The sequence below is a fragment of the Plecotus auritus genome (assembly GCF_963455305.1).
Source record: "Plecotus auritus genome assembly, chromosome: 3".
NCBI classification, from domain to species: Eukaryota; Metazoa; Chordata; class Mammalia; order Chiroptera; family Vespertilionidae; genus Plecotus; species Plecotus auritus.
This window is the reverse complement of record NC_137772.1, coordinates 87,247,252-87,260,250: the sequence shown is the minus strand read 5'-3', so window position 1 is coordinate 87,260,250 and position 12,999 is coordinate 87,247,252. Positions and strand designations below refer to the sequence as shown.

At 41.1% G+C, this 12,999-nt stretch overlaps 1 protein-coding gene across 1 annotated transcript in view; it reads left to right on the top strand.

The window, feature by feature from the left end:
- Window positions 1-12,999, top strand: part of VWA8 (von Willebrand factor A domain containing 8) — a 407,937-nt gene that overhangs the window by 255,386 nt on the left and 139,552 nt on the right. The window contains exons 27-29 of the mRNA XM_080659387.1: window positions 12-120; window positions 2,002-2,140; window positions 6,901-7,100. Of these exons, the coding sequence (XP_080515513.1) occupies window positions 12-120; window positions 2,002-2,140; window positions 6,901-7,100 (448 nt within the window). The remainder of the gene's footprint in view (window positions 1-11; window positions 121-2,001; window positions 2,141-6,900; window positions 7,101-12,999) is intronic.

Below are 12,999 nucleotides of genomic sequence, written 5' to 3'. Positions count from 1 at the left end.
CTCCTTAACAGGTTGCCTCTGCCAGAGCAGACATTCATGGGCTACTGGACCGTGGGCCAGTCAAGAGATGGAATGCAGAAACTGTTGTGTCCTGCAGAAACTCATCATATAGGCATAAAGGTTGATCTTATTTCTTAATTAAAATATTGAATGTTAGAGATTTTTATATATCTTCACTGGAGAAAATTCATATAAGCTCAGAAATGACTTGTTCTGAGGTTATTTTAGAGGAGCTTGAGCTTCTGCTTGAACTGTCAAGTCAGTCTGGCTTCTGAGAGACTCCATGTAGAGAATTGCTAATAGTCAGTAGAATTCCTAAGAGCTAACCTGTATTTTGGGAAATTTGGGTATCTTGTGTGTTATTCTAGGACAGTTAATCCAATATATTTGTCTTCATGTAAACAGGCAAAGGAAAAGAGTATCAATCACTAGTTGCAATGGAAACCCCTCTATTGCAAACTCTAATTCCCTACAAAGTCCCTTGGTATTTCAAGCAATAAGAGATTTATTTTAGGGAATTAGATGCTTATAAAATTTTTTAGAAAGTACAGAAGAACTTAGTTTCAAGATCAGTGTTTCTGCTTCTGCTACCACCCCTGTTGCTGAGAGCTACACAATAAAGCAGATCGGCAAACTTTTTATCTAAAACTAGAGGCCTGGTGCACGAATTCGTGCACGAGTAGGGTCCAGGCCACCCTAATCAGGGGCGGGGCTGGCTGGGGGGAGGGGCCATGGGCGGTTGGCCAGCGGCCCTGCCCCCTGGTCGAACTCCCAGTCAAACTCCCGGTGAAGGGGACAATTTGCATATTAGCCTTTTATTATATAGGATATCAGGTAGTAAATATTTTAGGCTTTGTGGCTATAAAGATTCTGTCACAACTACTCAACTCTGCCATGATAGTACAAAAGCAGCCTTAGACAATACTTTAACAAATGAGTGTCTATGTTCCAGTAAAAATTTTATTTGCAAAAGCAGGCCGTGGATCAGGGTTGACCAGTGGGCTGTCATTCATCAATGCTTGTAGGAGAGCATAGAATCTGATGGCTCATTTTAGTCAGAGACTCCTTGTCAACTACAGCTGCAGGAAGACCGCCACTACCTCTTCTGCCTTCCAAATCTCATGCAAGTGCGTTTAATTGATAGAACTAAATCTCATCCAGAACCCTTGCTGCAGGGAGTATGAAAAATCTAGTTTCTAGTCTTTCTACTCCTGAGATACAGACTATTCTGTAGGGTGAGGGAGCATACATGCCACAGTGGTCAATATCTAATCCAAACATTTTTTTTTATTAGTTAAGGACTGACTGCATACAAATCATTGAAATTTTAGTTATATCTATATAATCTTTCCAGGATATCATATCTGAGTACCCAGTACTAATAGCAATAACATTATTAAATTTGTTCCTCTGCTTATGTTACTATTGAATAATATTTTAGCATGTGTGAAATACTCTACCTTTTATAATTATCAGTAATTTGTTTTTAATTTCAGTTGTTACTGTTTTTTTATATTTTATTTCAAAACCCAGGATTAGCCATTACATTCTATATAATGATGTAATAATCATTCTTTGCAGTGAAACTATATCAGGCCCTGATTCATTCACTTACAAATTATTCTCCTGGTTTGAACAGTTCTGAGTCCCAGTACTTGGCATTCAAAGTTGCTCTTGGCTTAGAAAGAAATGAAATAATGAGAAATACTATGGGATTTTACATCTGGTCTATTTTATGAGTAAAAAGAAAATAAAGTGTGAAATTAAATAGCAGCACATGTGGAAGCATTTATAAATGCAATTTTATGGTATTATTATTATAAATGCCATGCCAGTCAATAAAATAAGAATAGAGATATCAAGATATTGATTATTTGAAAAAAAAAAAAAGATATTGATTATTTGAATTTAAAGTCTGTATTTTGGAAGAACTACAGCTTTTCTACATTTTGGTAACTAACTACCCAAATTTCTTAACTCAGATAAACTACTTTATTATAGGGTCCAGCACTTATAAACATACAAGACTATCCAATAGAAAGACATGAAGGAAGATCTCAAACCTTCACAGAAGAATGTGCCTCCTGGAAGTTGCCATTGGATGAAATTAACATAATCTGTGACATCGCTACATCACATGGTATGTCAGTTTGTTCTTTTGATTTTTCCTTCCAACACTGATTTTTTTTTTTAAAGGACATCAATAAGTCCATAGACTCCATAATTGTCATTCGTGGATTGGATAGCAATTATATATAATTTAGAACTAATTTCCTATACCAACCTAACAAAATATTATTGTGGAATCCCTTAAGCACTGCTAAGTTTGTATGCATACGTCTGTTTCTCATTACAACTGTAGCACAAAGTTAAACACACCCAGGCGTGTGCTAAAAATAGAAGGGAAAATAAAAAGGAGAAACATTGGATTCTTTGGCTGGGATTCCAGTTTTGTGATTGCATGAACCATGAAAGCAGGGCTGGAATGATTTGCAGTCATTAAACTTCTCATTGTGAAGAATGACAAATAAAGGATGTGAACTTTTGGCATCTGCATTTCTGGACTGTTGCCAGTACCTACTGATTCATGCAGTGTGCCCTGGTACCTTTCTCAATTAATGGCAGTTACTAAAGTAATATAAACAAAAGTGAAGGCAGGGGGAAGGGAGAGAGTCCCTAACTTGACTAAGATGGAGATTGTTTAAGCAAAAATTCAGAAGCAAGTTTTGTTCATACAAGTTCTATAGATATTGATTATTCCTAAAAGCAGGTATGTTGAATAAAAATGTGCTTTAAAAATGTACAAAGTTTTTTGGTAACAGATTGGTGCTCTTATTAAAATACTAGAGGCCTGGTGCGTGAAAATTCGTGCACTCAGCGGGGTTGGGGGGGTCCCTCAGTCCAGCCTGCGCCCTCTCGCAGTCCAGGACCCCTCAGGGGATGTCCACCTGCCGGTTTAGGCCTGCTCCCCACAGGGAGCCATTAGTCGGACATCCTTAGAGCTGCTGTGGAGATGGGAGAGGCTCCTGCCACCACTGCTGCATTGGCCAGACATGAGCCGGCTTCTGGCTGAGCAGCGCTCCCCCTGTGTAAGCGCACTGACCACCAGGGGGCAGCTCCTGCGTTGAGCATCTGCCGCCTGGTGGTCAGTGCGCATCATAGCGGCCAGTCATTCCCAGTCGTTCCGCCGTTAGGGTCAATTTGCATATTACCCTTTTATTATATAGAATTTTACACTCACTAGTAGAGATTAAATATGGATTTTATGGATATAGTTTGAAATTTGGCTCTTGTCTCATATTTAGGACTTGTACATAAGTATGCTGTGATCATGTGCCCCATTGCCCATCACTAATCAGTGCAGCACCTTTCTCATTAACCCTTGTGACAATGTCACAGTTCTCCACACAGCATTCCAGGCAGCTGCTGCCAGTGAGTCAGAATTGGCCCTTAAAAGATGAACTCGGCCCTAGCTGATTTGGCTCAGTGGATAGAGTGTCCACCTGCAGACTGAGGGGTCCCAGGTTCGATTCCAGCCAGGGGCATGTGCCCGGGTTGTGGGCTCGATCCCCAGTGGGAGGCATGCAGGAGGCAGCTGATCAATGATTATCTCTCATCTTTGATATTTCTATCTATCTCTCCCTCTCCCTTCCTCTCTGAGATCAATAAAAATATATATTTTTTTAAAAAGATGAACTCCTTTGCTATCCCTCATATAATTTAACCCTTTATTTTAGTACTAGAGGCCCGGTGCACAAAATTTGTGCACAGGGAGGGGGGTGTCCCTCAGCCCAGCCTGCACCCTCTCCAATCTGGGACCCCTCAAGGGATGTCCGACTGCCCGTTTAGGCCCAATGGATCAGGCCTAAACGGGCAGTCGGACATCCCTTGAGGGGTCCCAGATTGGCTCCCAACTGTTCGCCTGCCTGCCTTCCTGATTGCCCCTAACCACTTCGGCCTGCCAGTCTGATCACCCCCTAACCACTCCCCTGCCAGCCTGATTGATGTCTAACTGCTCCCCTGCTGGCCTGATTGCCCACAACTGCCCTCCCCTGCAGGCCTGGTCCCTCCCACTGCCCTCCCTGCTGGCCATCTTGTGGTGGCCATCTTGTGTCCACATGGGGGCAGGATCTTTGACCCCATGGGGGCACCCATCTTGTGTGTTGGAGTGATGGACAATCTGCATATTACTCTTTTATTAGATAGGATAGAGGCCTGGTGCATGGGTGGGGGCCAGCTGGTTTGCCCTGAAGGGTGTCCTGGATCAGGGTGGGGGTTCCCTTGGGGCGTGGGGCGGCCTGGGCAAGGGGCCTGTGGTGGTTTTCAGGCCGGCCACGCCCCCTGGCGACCCAAGTGGAGGCCCTGGTATCTGGGGTTTATTTATCTTCTACAATTGAAACTTTGTAGACTGGAGCGGAGCCAAGCCTTCTGCTTGCTCCGTGGCGGCAGCCATTTTTTTTGGAATTTATGTATCTTCTATAATTGAAACTTTGTCGCCTTAAGCGGAGGCCTGGGCCGGCCAGGGTGTGCGGCAAGCTTGGCTTCCTCCATCACCGGGGGCAACCCTAGCCTCCTGCTCTTTCCAGCTCCATGGCTGCCTCCATTTCTGTTTGGGTTTATGTATCTTCTATCATTGAAACTTTGTAGCCTTGAGTGGAGGCCTAGGCCGGCAAGGGCAGGCGGAAAGCTTGGCTTCCTCCATTGCCGGGGAAACCCAAGCCTCCCTCCTGCTCTCTGTGGCCATAGCCATCTTGGTTGGGTTTATTTGCATATTCGCTCCTGATTGGCTGGTGGGCGTGGCTGGTGGGTGTAGCGGAATGATGGTTAATTTGCATATTACTCTTTTATTAGATAGAATATATATATGTGTGTATATATATATACACACACACACACACACACACACACACACACTGAGTGGCCAGATTATTATGATCTCTGAACGCATGATAACCTGGCCACTCAGTGTATATCCTATATAATAAAAGGCTAATATGCAAATTGTCCCCTCAACCAGGAGTTCGACCAGCAGGCAGCCCGGCCAACCGCTCATATTCCCTCCCCCTGGACAGGCTGGCTGGACCCCACCCATGCATAAATTCATGCACCACGCCTCTAATACACACACACACACACACACACACACACACACACACACACACACTGAGTGGCCAGATTATTATGCGTTCAGAGATCAAATAGTTAGCTGTGGCCCCATCTACTTCCAGAGCAGGAACTAAATTGCTTCTCATGGTCTTTCAGCCTAAGCAATCCATCTGTTGAGTTTCAACTATGGTTAGTCTCAGGACTCAGTTTTCACTGAATCTCTTGCCCAGTCAGAAAATTTGTTGCAGATTTATATATATATATATATATATATATATATATATATATATATATATATATATATACCAAATACTAAACAGCATTTAATTAATAATTTTAAGTACATCTGTGCTAATATTTTGACTGTATTCCCTGGTATCCTATATTATGTGCAAAGTTACTCAATAAATGTTGAGTTGAATTGATTTGTACCGATATTGGAAGCATTAAAAAGATTCTTAAGTTATAAATTGTGTGATTCTATCTGATATTTGGAACTGTAACACACACACATACACAGTGTTCTAAATAATATCTTCTACAGCTTCCGTTGACTTGTGTTTCTTATCAATGTTAGGTGTTTATTTAAATTTCCTATATCTTCACATGGTCTTTATTTGTATGTCTATGACGCGTGCCCGCGCACGCATACTCACGCACACACACACACACACACAATATATGTATACATATGTTCCAAATCTTCCAGTATAGTACCAAATATAAATATTATATCTTGCTACCATATGTTGTATCTTAATTTTGAGTTCAGAAAATATGACCACTGTCAAATAGATACCTAGATGAGGAATTAGGCTGATAGCATTTATTATACAAAAGCAACTTATTCCCTTACAACTTATTCCTAGAGATTATAGGAAACATAGTCTATTGTCTGACTACTCAATGGGAGGTCCTCAAATTAGCAACATTGGCATCTCCTGGTAGCTTATTGGAAAGGCTGAATCTGAAACCCATCCCAGACCTACTGAGTCAGGAGCTACATTTTCATTAGATCCTTAGTGATTCATATGCACTTAAAAGTTGAAGAAGCCCTGATAGAGATTTCAGAAAATGGACCTAGTCAAGTACTCAGATTGAAAATACAGAGATTTGATTTTTTTATTGAATTATAATTGACATATAACATTATATTAGTTTCAGGTGTAAAACATAATGATTTGATATTTGTATTGTGAAATGATTGCCACAATAAGTCTAGTTAACATTCGTCACCATACATAGTTAACACAATTTTTTTGTGTTTGTGAAGAGAAGGGAGGGAAATTTTATAATAAGTACTCAAATAATAAACAGTAGTTTGAAAAATTAGATCCATAAAGCTAAGAATGAAAAATGGAATTATTTATAGCAAGAAAAGCTTAAGGATCTAGTAACTATCTAGAAAACGCAAGATTAGCAGATAGATGTTGACCAGCTTTTTTTGTCCATCTGAACAAACAATAAAACAAGAGAAAACAGACCTTATTGAAGCACAAAGCACTTTGCATTCATATAAGAATTTCCTGCATTGAGAAGTATTAAATATTTAATGGTGTTATTGTGAGATATTATGGAATTCTTTTGGGAACAAATACTTCCTCAAATAGTTAGCTGTGGCCCCATCTACTTCCAGAGCAGGAACTAAGTTGCTTCTCATGGTCTTTCAGCCTAAGCAATCCATCTGTTGAGTTTCAACTGTGTTTAGTCTCAGGACTCAGTTTTCACTGGATCTCTTGCCCAGTCAGAAAATTTGTTGCAGATTTAAAAATTGACTGTTTTTTGTCATTTCAGAAAATGAGGAATATACTCTCTATGTAGTGACATGCAATCCTGTTTCCTTATACTTCATGAGTATGGCTGGGAAAGTTGGCTACTTTGTGGACTTTTTTGACATCTTCCCAAGAACCGCCAGTGGAATTTGGCACCCATTTGTGACAGTGGCACCCCTGGGAAATCCCCTCAATGGTCAAGTGGTCCTCCATGAGCAGCAGGTAATGTATCCGAGGTTACTCACATGGTACTCAAATGCCAAGGGGAACTTATGTGGAGTAAAAGGCAAGAATGATTTACAACCTATAACTGAAAATAAGTATTTTTATAAAGATTAAGAAAATGGGCTGAACAAAGGCTCCAAAGTTATATTTTATCATTACCACAAAGAGAGGTTAATGTCTTCCTCTCTGCAGAGACTTCAGGATGACTTGTAAGTCTGGAAACATGAAAGTCAAGGTTTCTCAACCCTTGACATTTAAGGCCAGATAATTCGTTGTTGTGAACCTTGCATTCTCTTTGGGGAGATAAACAACAAATAAATAAATATGCCAATTTCAGATAGTGTGTTTCACAGGCAGTGTGTTTTAATTAGTAAGATTTCTAAAGTTCTAAGTTCATCTGTACTATATCAGTAGAATGGAGTGTAAAAGAAACTAGATAATAGTCTAAGGAATGATGGGGGTGGGTAGGAGGCATTGGGAGGGTGACCAATATTAAGAGATGACATTTTCTCTGAAACCTGAATGAATCCTTTATGCAGAGGATGCCATGTAATTGCTTTAGTCCATTTGGGCTGCTATAATAGAGAAACCATAGAATAGAGAGCTTATAAAAAATAGAAATTTATTACCCACAGTCCTGGAAGCTAGGAAGTCCAAGATCAAGCCATTGGCAAAGTCGATGTCTTGTGAGGCACCACTTATTAGCCATCTTTTTATCGTCACCTCGCATGAAGAAGGAGTGAGAAATCTCTTTGGTGTTTCATATTTACTTACTCATTGAATGTATTGGGGTGACATTTGTTAATAAAAACATGCAGATTTCAAGTATACTACTCTACTATAACACATCATCCGCATACTACATCTCGTGCTCACCACTCACCCAAAGTTAAGTCTCTTTCTACTGTCATTTATCCGCCATTTGACCTCTTCCATCTCCTCCACCAGTCTTTCCCTCTAGCAATCACCATACTATTGTCTATGTCTGGGGGTTTTTTGTTTGTTTATTTGTTTTGTTTTTGCTTAATCCCTTTACCTTTTCCACCGAGCCCCTCAACCCCCCATCCCTCTGACAGCTGTCAGTCTGTTTCTATTTTGTTTATTAGTTTATTTTGTTCATTAGATTCCACATACAAGTGAAATCATATAGTATTTGTCTTTCTCTGACTGGTTATTTCACTTATCATAATACTCTGCAGGTCCATTCATTGCTGTTGCAAAAGGTAAGATTTCCTTCTTTTTATATGACTAAGTATTTATTCCATTGTGTAAGTGTATCACAGCTTTTTATCCACTCATCTACATATGGATACTTGGGCTACTTCCAAATCTTGGCTATTGTAAATAATGCTTCAATGAACATAGGAGTGCATCTATTGTTTTAAATTAGTGCTTCTAGTTTCTTCTGATACATTCCCAGAAGTGGAATTACTGGGTTACAAGGTAGTTCCATTTTTAAAGTTTTGAGGAAACTCCATACTGCTTCCCATAATGGCTGCACCAATCTGCATTCCCACCCACAGTGCACAAGGGTTCCCTTTTCCATATCCTCACCATGATAGCCATTCTGACAGGTGTGAGGTGATATATCATTGTGGTTTTAATTTTTATTTCTCCGATGATTAGTGACATGGAGCAACTTTTTGTATGTCTGCTGGCCATCTGTATGTCTTCTGTGGACAGGTGTCTATTCAGGTCCTTTGCCCATATTTTAATTTGTTAGTTTTCTTTGTGTCGACTTGTATAAGTTCTTTGTAAATTTTGGAAATTAATCCTTTACCAGATGTATCATTGATAAATATGTTCTTCCATTCAGTGGGTTGTCTTATAATTTTACTGATGATTTCCTTTGCTGTGAAAAAGCTTTTTAGTTTGATGTAGTGCCATTTGTTTATTAATTTTTGTTTCCCTTGTCTATGGAGATAAATCAGAAAAAATATTGCCATGAGAGATGTCTGAGATTTTACAGCCTATGTTTTCATCTATGATTTTTATGATTTCACACCTTAAATTTAAGTCTTTAATTCATTTTGAGCTCCCTTGTAGGTAACTAACTTTCTCTTGCTGTTCTTAAGATTCTCTCTTTATCTTTAAACTTTGCTATTTTAATTAAGATGTTCCTTGATGTGGGCCTCTTTTGGTGCATCTTGTTTGGTACTCTCTGTGCTTCCTGAATTTGTCTTTTGTTTTCCTTCATTGGATTAAGGAATTTTTCAGCCATTATTTCTCCAAATAGGTTCTCAATCCCTTGTACTCTCTCTCTTCTCCTTCTGGTACTTCTATGATGCAGATGTTGTTACAGTTGATATTGTTTCAGAGGTTCCTTAGACTTTCCTCATTTAAATTTTTATTGTTGTTGCTGCTGCTCTGCTTTGATGTTTTCTGCTTTCTTATCCTCTAAATCACTGATTCAGTCTTCTACTTCATCTAACCTGCTGTCTATTCCTTCTAGTATAGTCTTCATTTCACACATAGTATTCTTAATTTCTGACTGGTTCCTTTTTGTGATTTCTGTGTCCTTTTTAATGCTTATTTTCTTTTTGTTTAGGTTCTCACTGAGATCATCCTTTCTTCCTCCAAGTTCTTAAGCATCCTTATAACCATTGTTTTAAATTCTGCACCTAGTATCTTGATGGTTTACATTTCATTTAATTATTTTTCTGGGGATTGCACTTGTTCTTTCATTTGGAGCATATTTCTTTGTATCCCCATTTTCCCTCTATTTATTAGGTAGATCTGCTGTGACTCCCAAACTTGTTATGACAGCTTTATGATGTAGGTGTCTTGTGGGGCTCAGTGGCACAATCTTCCAGATCACCTGAGCTCAGTAATGTCTCCTTTGTGGTTATGTCTGCTGTCCTGTTGTAGTTGAGTCTTGAATGCTGTTGGCCCATTTGTGGGTGGAGCTAACCGTCTGGCTGGCTGACTATAAGAATAGATATCAATCACTGTGTTTGAGTCACTGTGCAGGGGCTGCTCCCTGAGGCAGTTATTCCCAGTAGGATCTGTTGCCTGTCAGAATCCCCCTTTTTGTGTGCCATTTGTGTGGCTAGTTGGGTAGAGCTCTGGTGTGGTCTGAAGCCCACCACTGGTTGTGTTGGTTCTGAGTCTACTTGAGCGGGTTTTCAATGCATATTGATGTCAGATGTTATCTATAACTGGCTTTGGGCTACCTGTCTGGCGCTACCATTCTATTCACTGTTTGTGGCTGTGTCTGATGTGCCTGGGTGTGTGTGAGAAGGGTCAACTTCCTCCAGCTGTGAGCTGAGGGAAGATCAATAAAAGGTCCAAGGCACCCTGAAGTCCAGCTCACCTGTCAGCTGCTCCACCACCCCTGAGGTTGCCTGGTCTTCCTCCAGAGCTTTCCAAAGAAAGACTGTAGAGTATTCCCAGGCTGGCCACAACCCACAAATTCTTCCACAAGGCACGAGTTTGGTAGGGTAGGGTAGGGTGACCAGTGTTGGGAGGATGGGGCAAGAGGGGGCAAGCATGGTCAGGCATTTATTGTATTGGGGGGGGGGGTGTTCCCTACTCCAGAGCCATACCACCCAGTCTCTGCCAGTGTCACCAACCCTAGCTCCTCCAGGGGGAGTGTACTGCAGGTTTAAGTTGGATGCAGCCTGCTGTCCCCTCTGCAGGAGCAGTCTCAGCAGGGCAGGGCCACTGGGAATTGGGAGGACAGATCAAGTCTCCCATTGGGGGTATTGCCTTCTGGCCCTGCATGATGAGGGCAAGCACATCCCCCACACCACAGGGCCCATCCAAGTATCCAATAAGACTGGTCCCCATTTCAAAGCCACATAGTTCCATGACTGAGAGTCTTCCAAGAGCTTCTCTAGAAAAAGAGCACACCAAAGGTCCCTATTGGGTGCACCCTGCCAATGTTCGTTAGTTTTGTTTTGCAGGATTTGAGCTTGGCAGGGTGGTGTCACTAGTAGCTGAAGGTCTGGGCAGTGCACTGCCCAGGCTGGTACAGTAAGTACAGGAGTATTCGACCCTGGGAAGATGGCTCCTAAGGATGGTGTGGGATAGGTACTCAGCACAGGGACCTCAGTGGCTGATCCTCTAGATCTCTCCTTGGGGCCACACAACCTAGACCTTTTCATTATGACTCCCATATGCCCTGAGTCAACTTCCCTCTACTGGAGCCCAAGTTTGTGTCCAAGAGCAAGATGCTGTGTGTTGGCCCTGGGTTTCTAGCAGACTTCCTCCTCTTCCAGGTGGACAGACTCCCCACCAATTTTCAATGCTAGATGCTATGCAGGCTCCTTTTCCAAGCTCTGATGCTCTGGGTTGGGGATTGCCAGCATGGGGTTCAGATCTGACATGCTTCAGGGTGTACTTTTGCAGCCCAGGTATCCCTTCGATTTCTCAGCCACCACATGTGGATGCAGGGTCCAGCCCTCTCCATGTCTTTACCCTTCTTACCAGTCTCTCTTTGGCTTCTTCTGTAAATCCTTGGTGATAATATGCCTGTTCAGCTGTCCTTCAATTGGTTATTCAGGTTAATTGCTGATTTGATGCTGGGAAGAGGTGAATGTAGCTTCCTCCTACTCCACAGCCATCTTGGAATCCTGGTGCCTCTTTTATAAGGGCACTAATCCCATTCATAAAGATTCCACCTTTATGACCTCTTAAAGGCTCCAGCTTCTAATATACTAGTATTGGGGCCTAGGATTTCAACATATTAATTGGGAGATACAAACATTTAGTCCATTGCAGGAATACAATGAGATCCTTTAATATGTAATGATGATCAAGTTCATCACTACTGTTTGAAGATAGAACTATTGAAAAGTACAGATGCCCAGACTTGGGCTAAAAATAATTCCAAACAGAAGATAAAGATAAAAAGACAGGCTGTGTGTGTTTCAATTAATGAGATTTCTAAAGGTCTAAGTTAATTTGTACTATACCAATAGAAAGGAGTGTAATGTTTCTGTATACCTATTACCCACCTAATATCTACCAAAGCATTTTTTTTCCAATAATATACAACATTATTGTTGTGGATACTGCATTGAACAAAACAACAAAAATCCTTGTCTTCAAAAGTTTATGTTCTGGTGGAGGAAGGTGGACAATAAACAAAATAAATAATTAAATTATATCTTAAGGCAGAAGGTAAAAAACAAAAGAGTAAAACACGGCTGGGAGAAACACTGCCATTTAAAATAGCGTGGTGGGCAGGGATTGCCTAATGGAAAAGGTTGTATTTAAGCAAAGACTTGATGGAGGTGAAGAGAGAACAAATATCTGGGAGAGACTTCCATGTAAAGGGAATTATAACTTCAAAGGCTCAGAGGCTGGAACCTACCTCTTCATCTTTAAAAAGTGTGGTAGGGCCCGGCCAGCATAACTTAGTGGGTAAGCATGGTTTGATTCCCTGTCAGAGCATATGCCAGGTTGCAGGCTCGATCCTCAGTAGAGAGCGTGCAGGATGCAGCTGATCAATGATTTTCTCTCACCATTGATGTTTCTATCTCTCCCTCTTCCTTCCTCTCTGAAATCAATAAGTATATATATAATTTTTAAAAAGTACAGTAAGGATGATTGGATGAGGGAGGAAAGTATAAGGAGGCGAGGTCTAAGAGGTCACATAATAGGTTGGGGCAGGGCCTGGTAGAGGAGGTTAGGAAGCAGATTACATAGAGCGTTGTAGGCCATTGTAATGTTCTGGGGCCTAACTTTGAGTGGAAGGGGAAGGTGTTAAGAGGGTTTCAAGCAGAGGAATGGCGTGCTCTGGCATTTTTATAGGACTTCTCTGACTCCTCTGTGGTGAATAGTCTATAGTTTCTATGGCAGAATGAAGGAGACTAGTTAAGAAATTTTTGCCATGATTCAGAAAAGAGAAGGGCTGTTTGGAGGAGTATGGAGGTTGTAAGTTATGATGGAT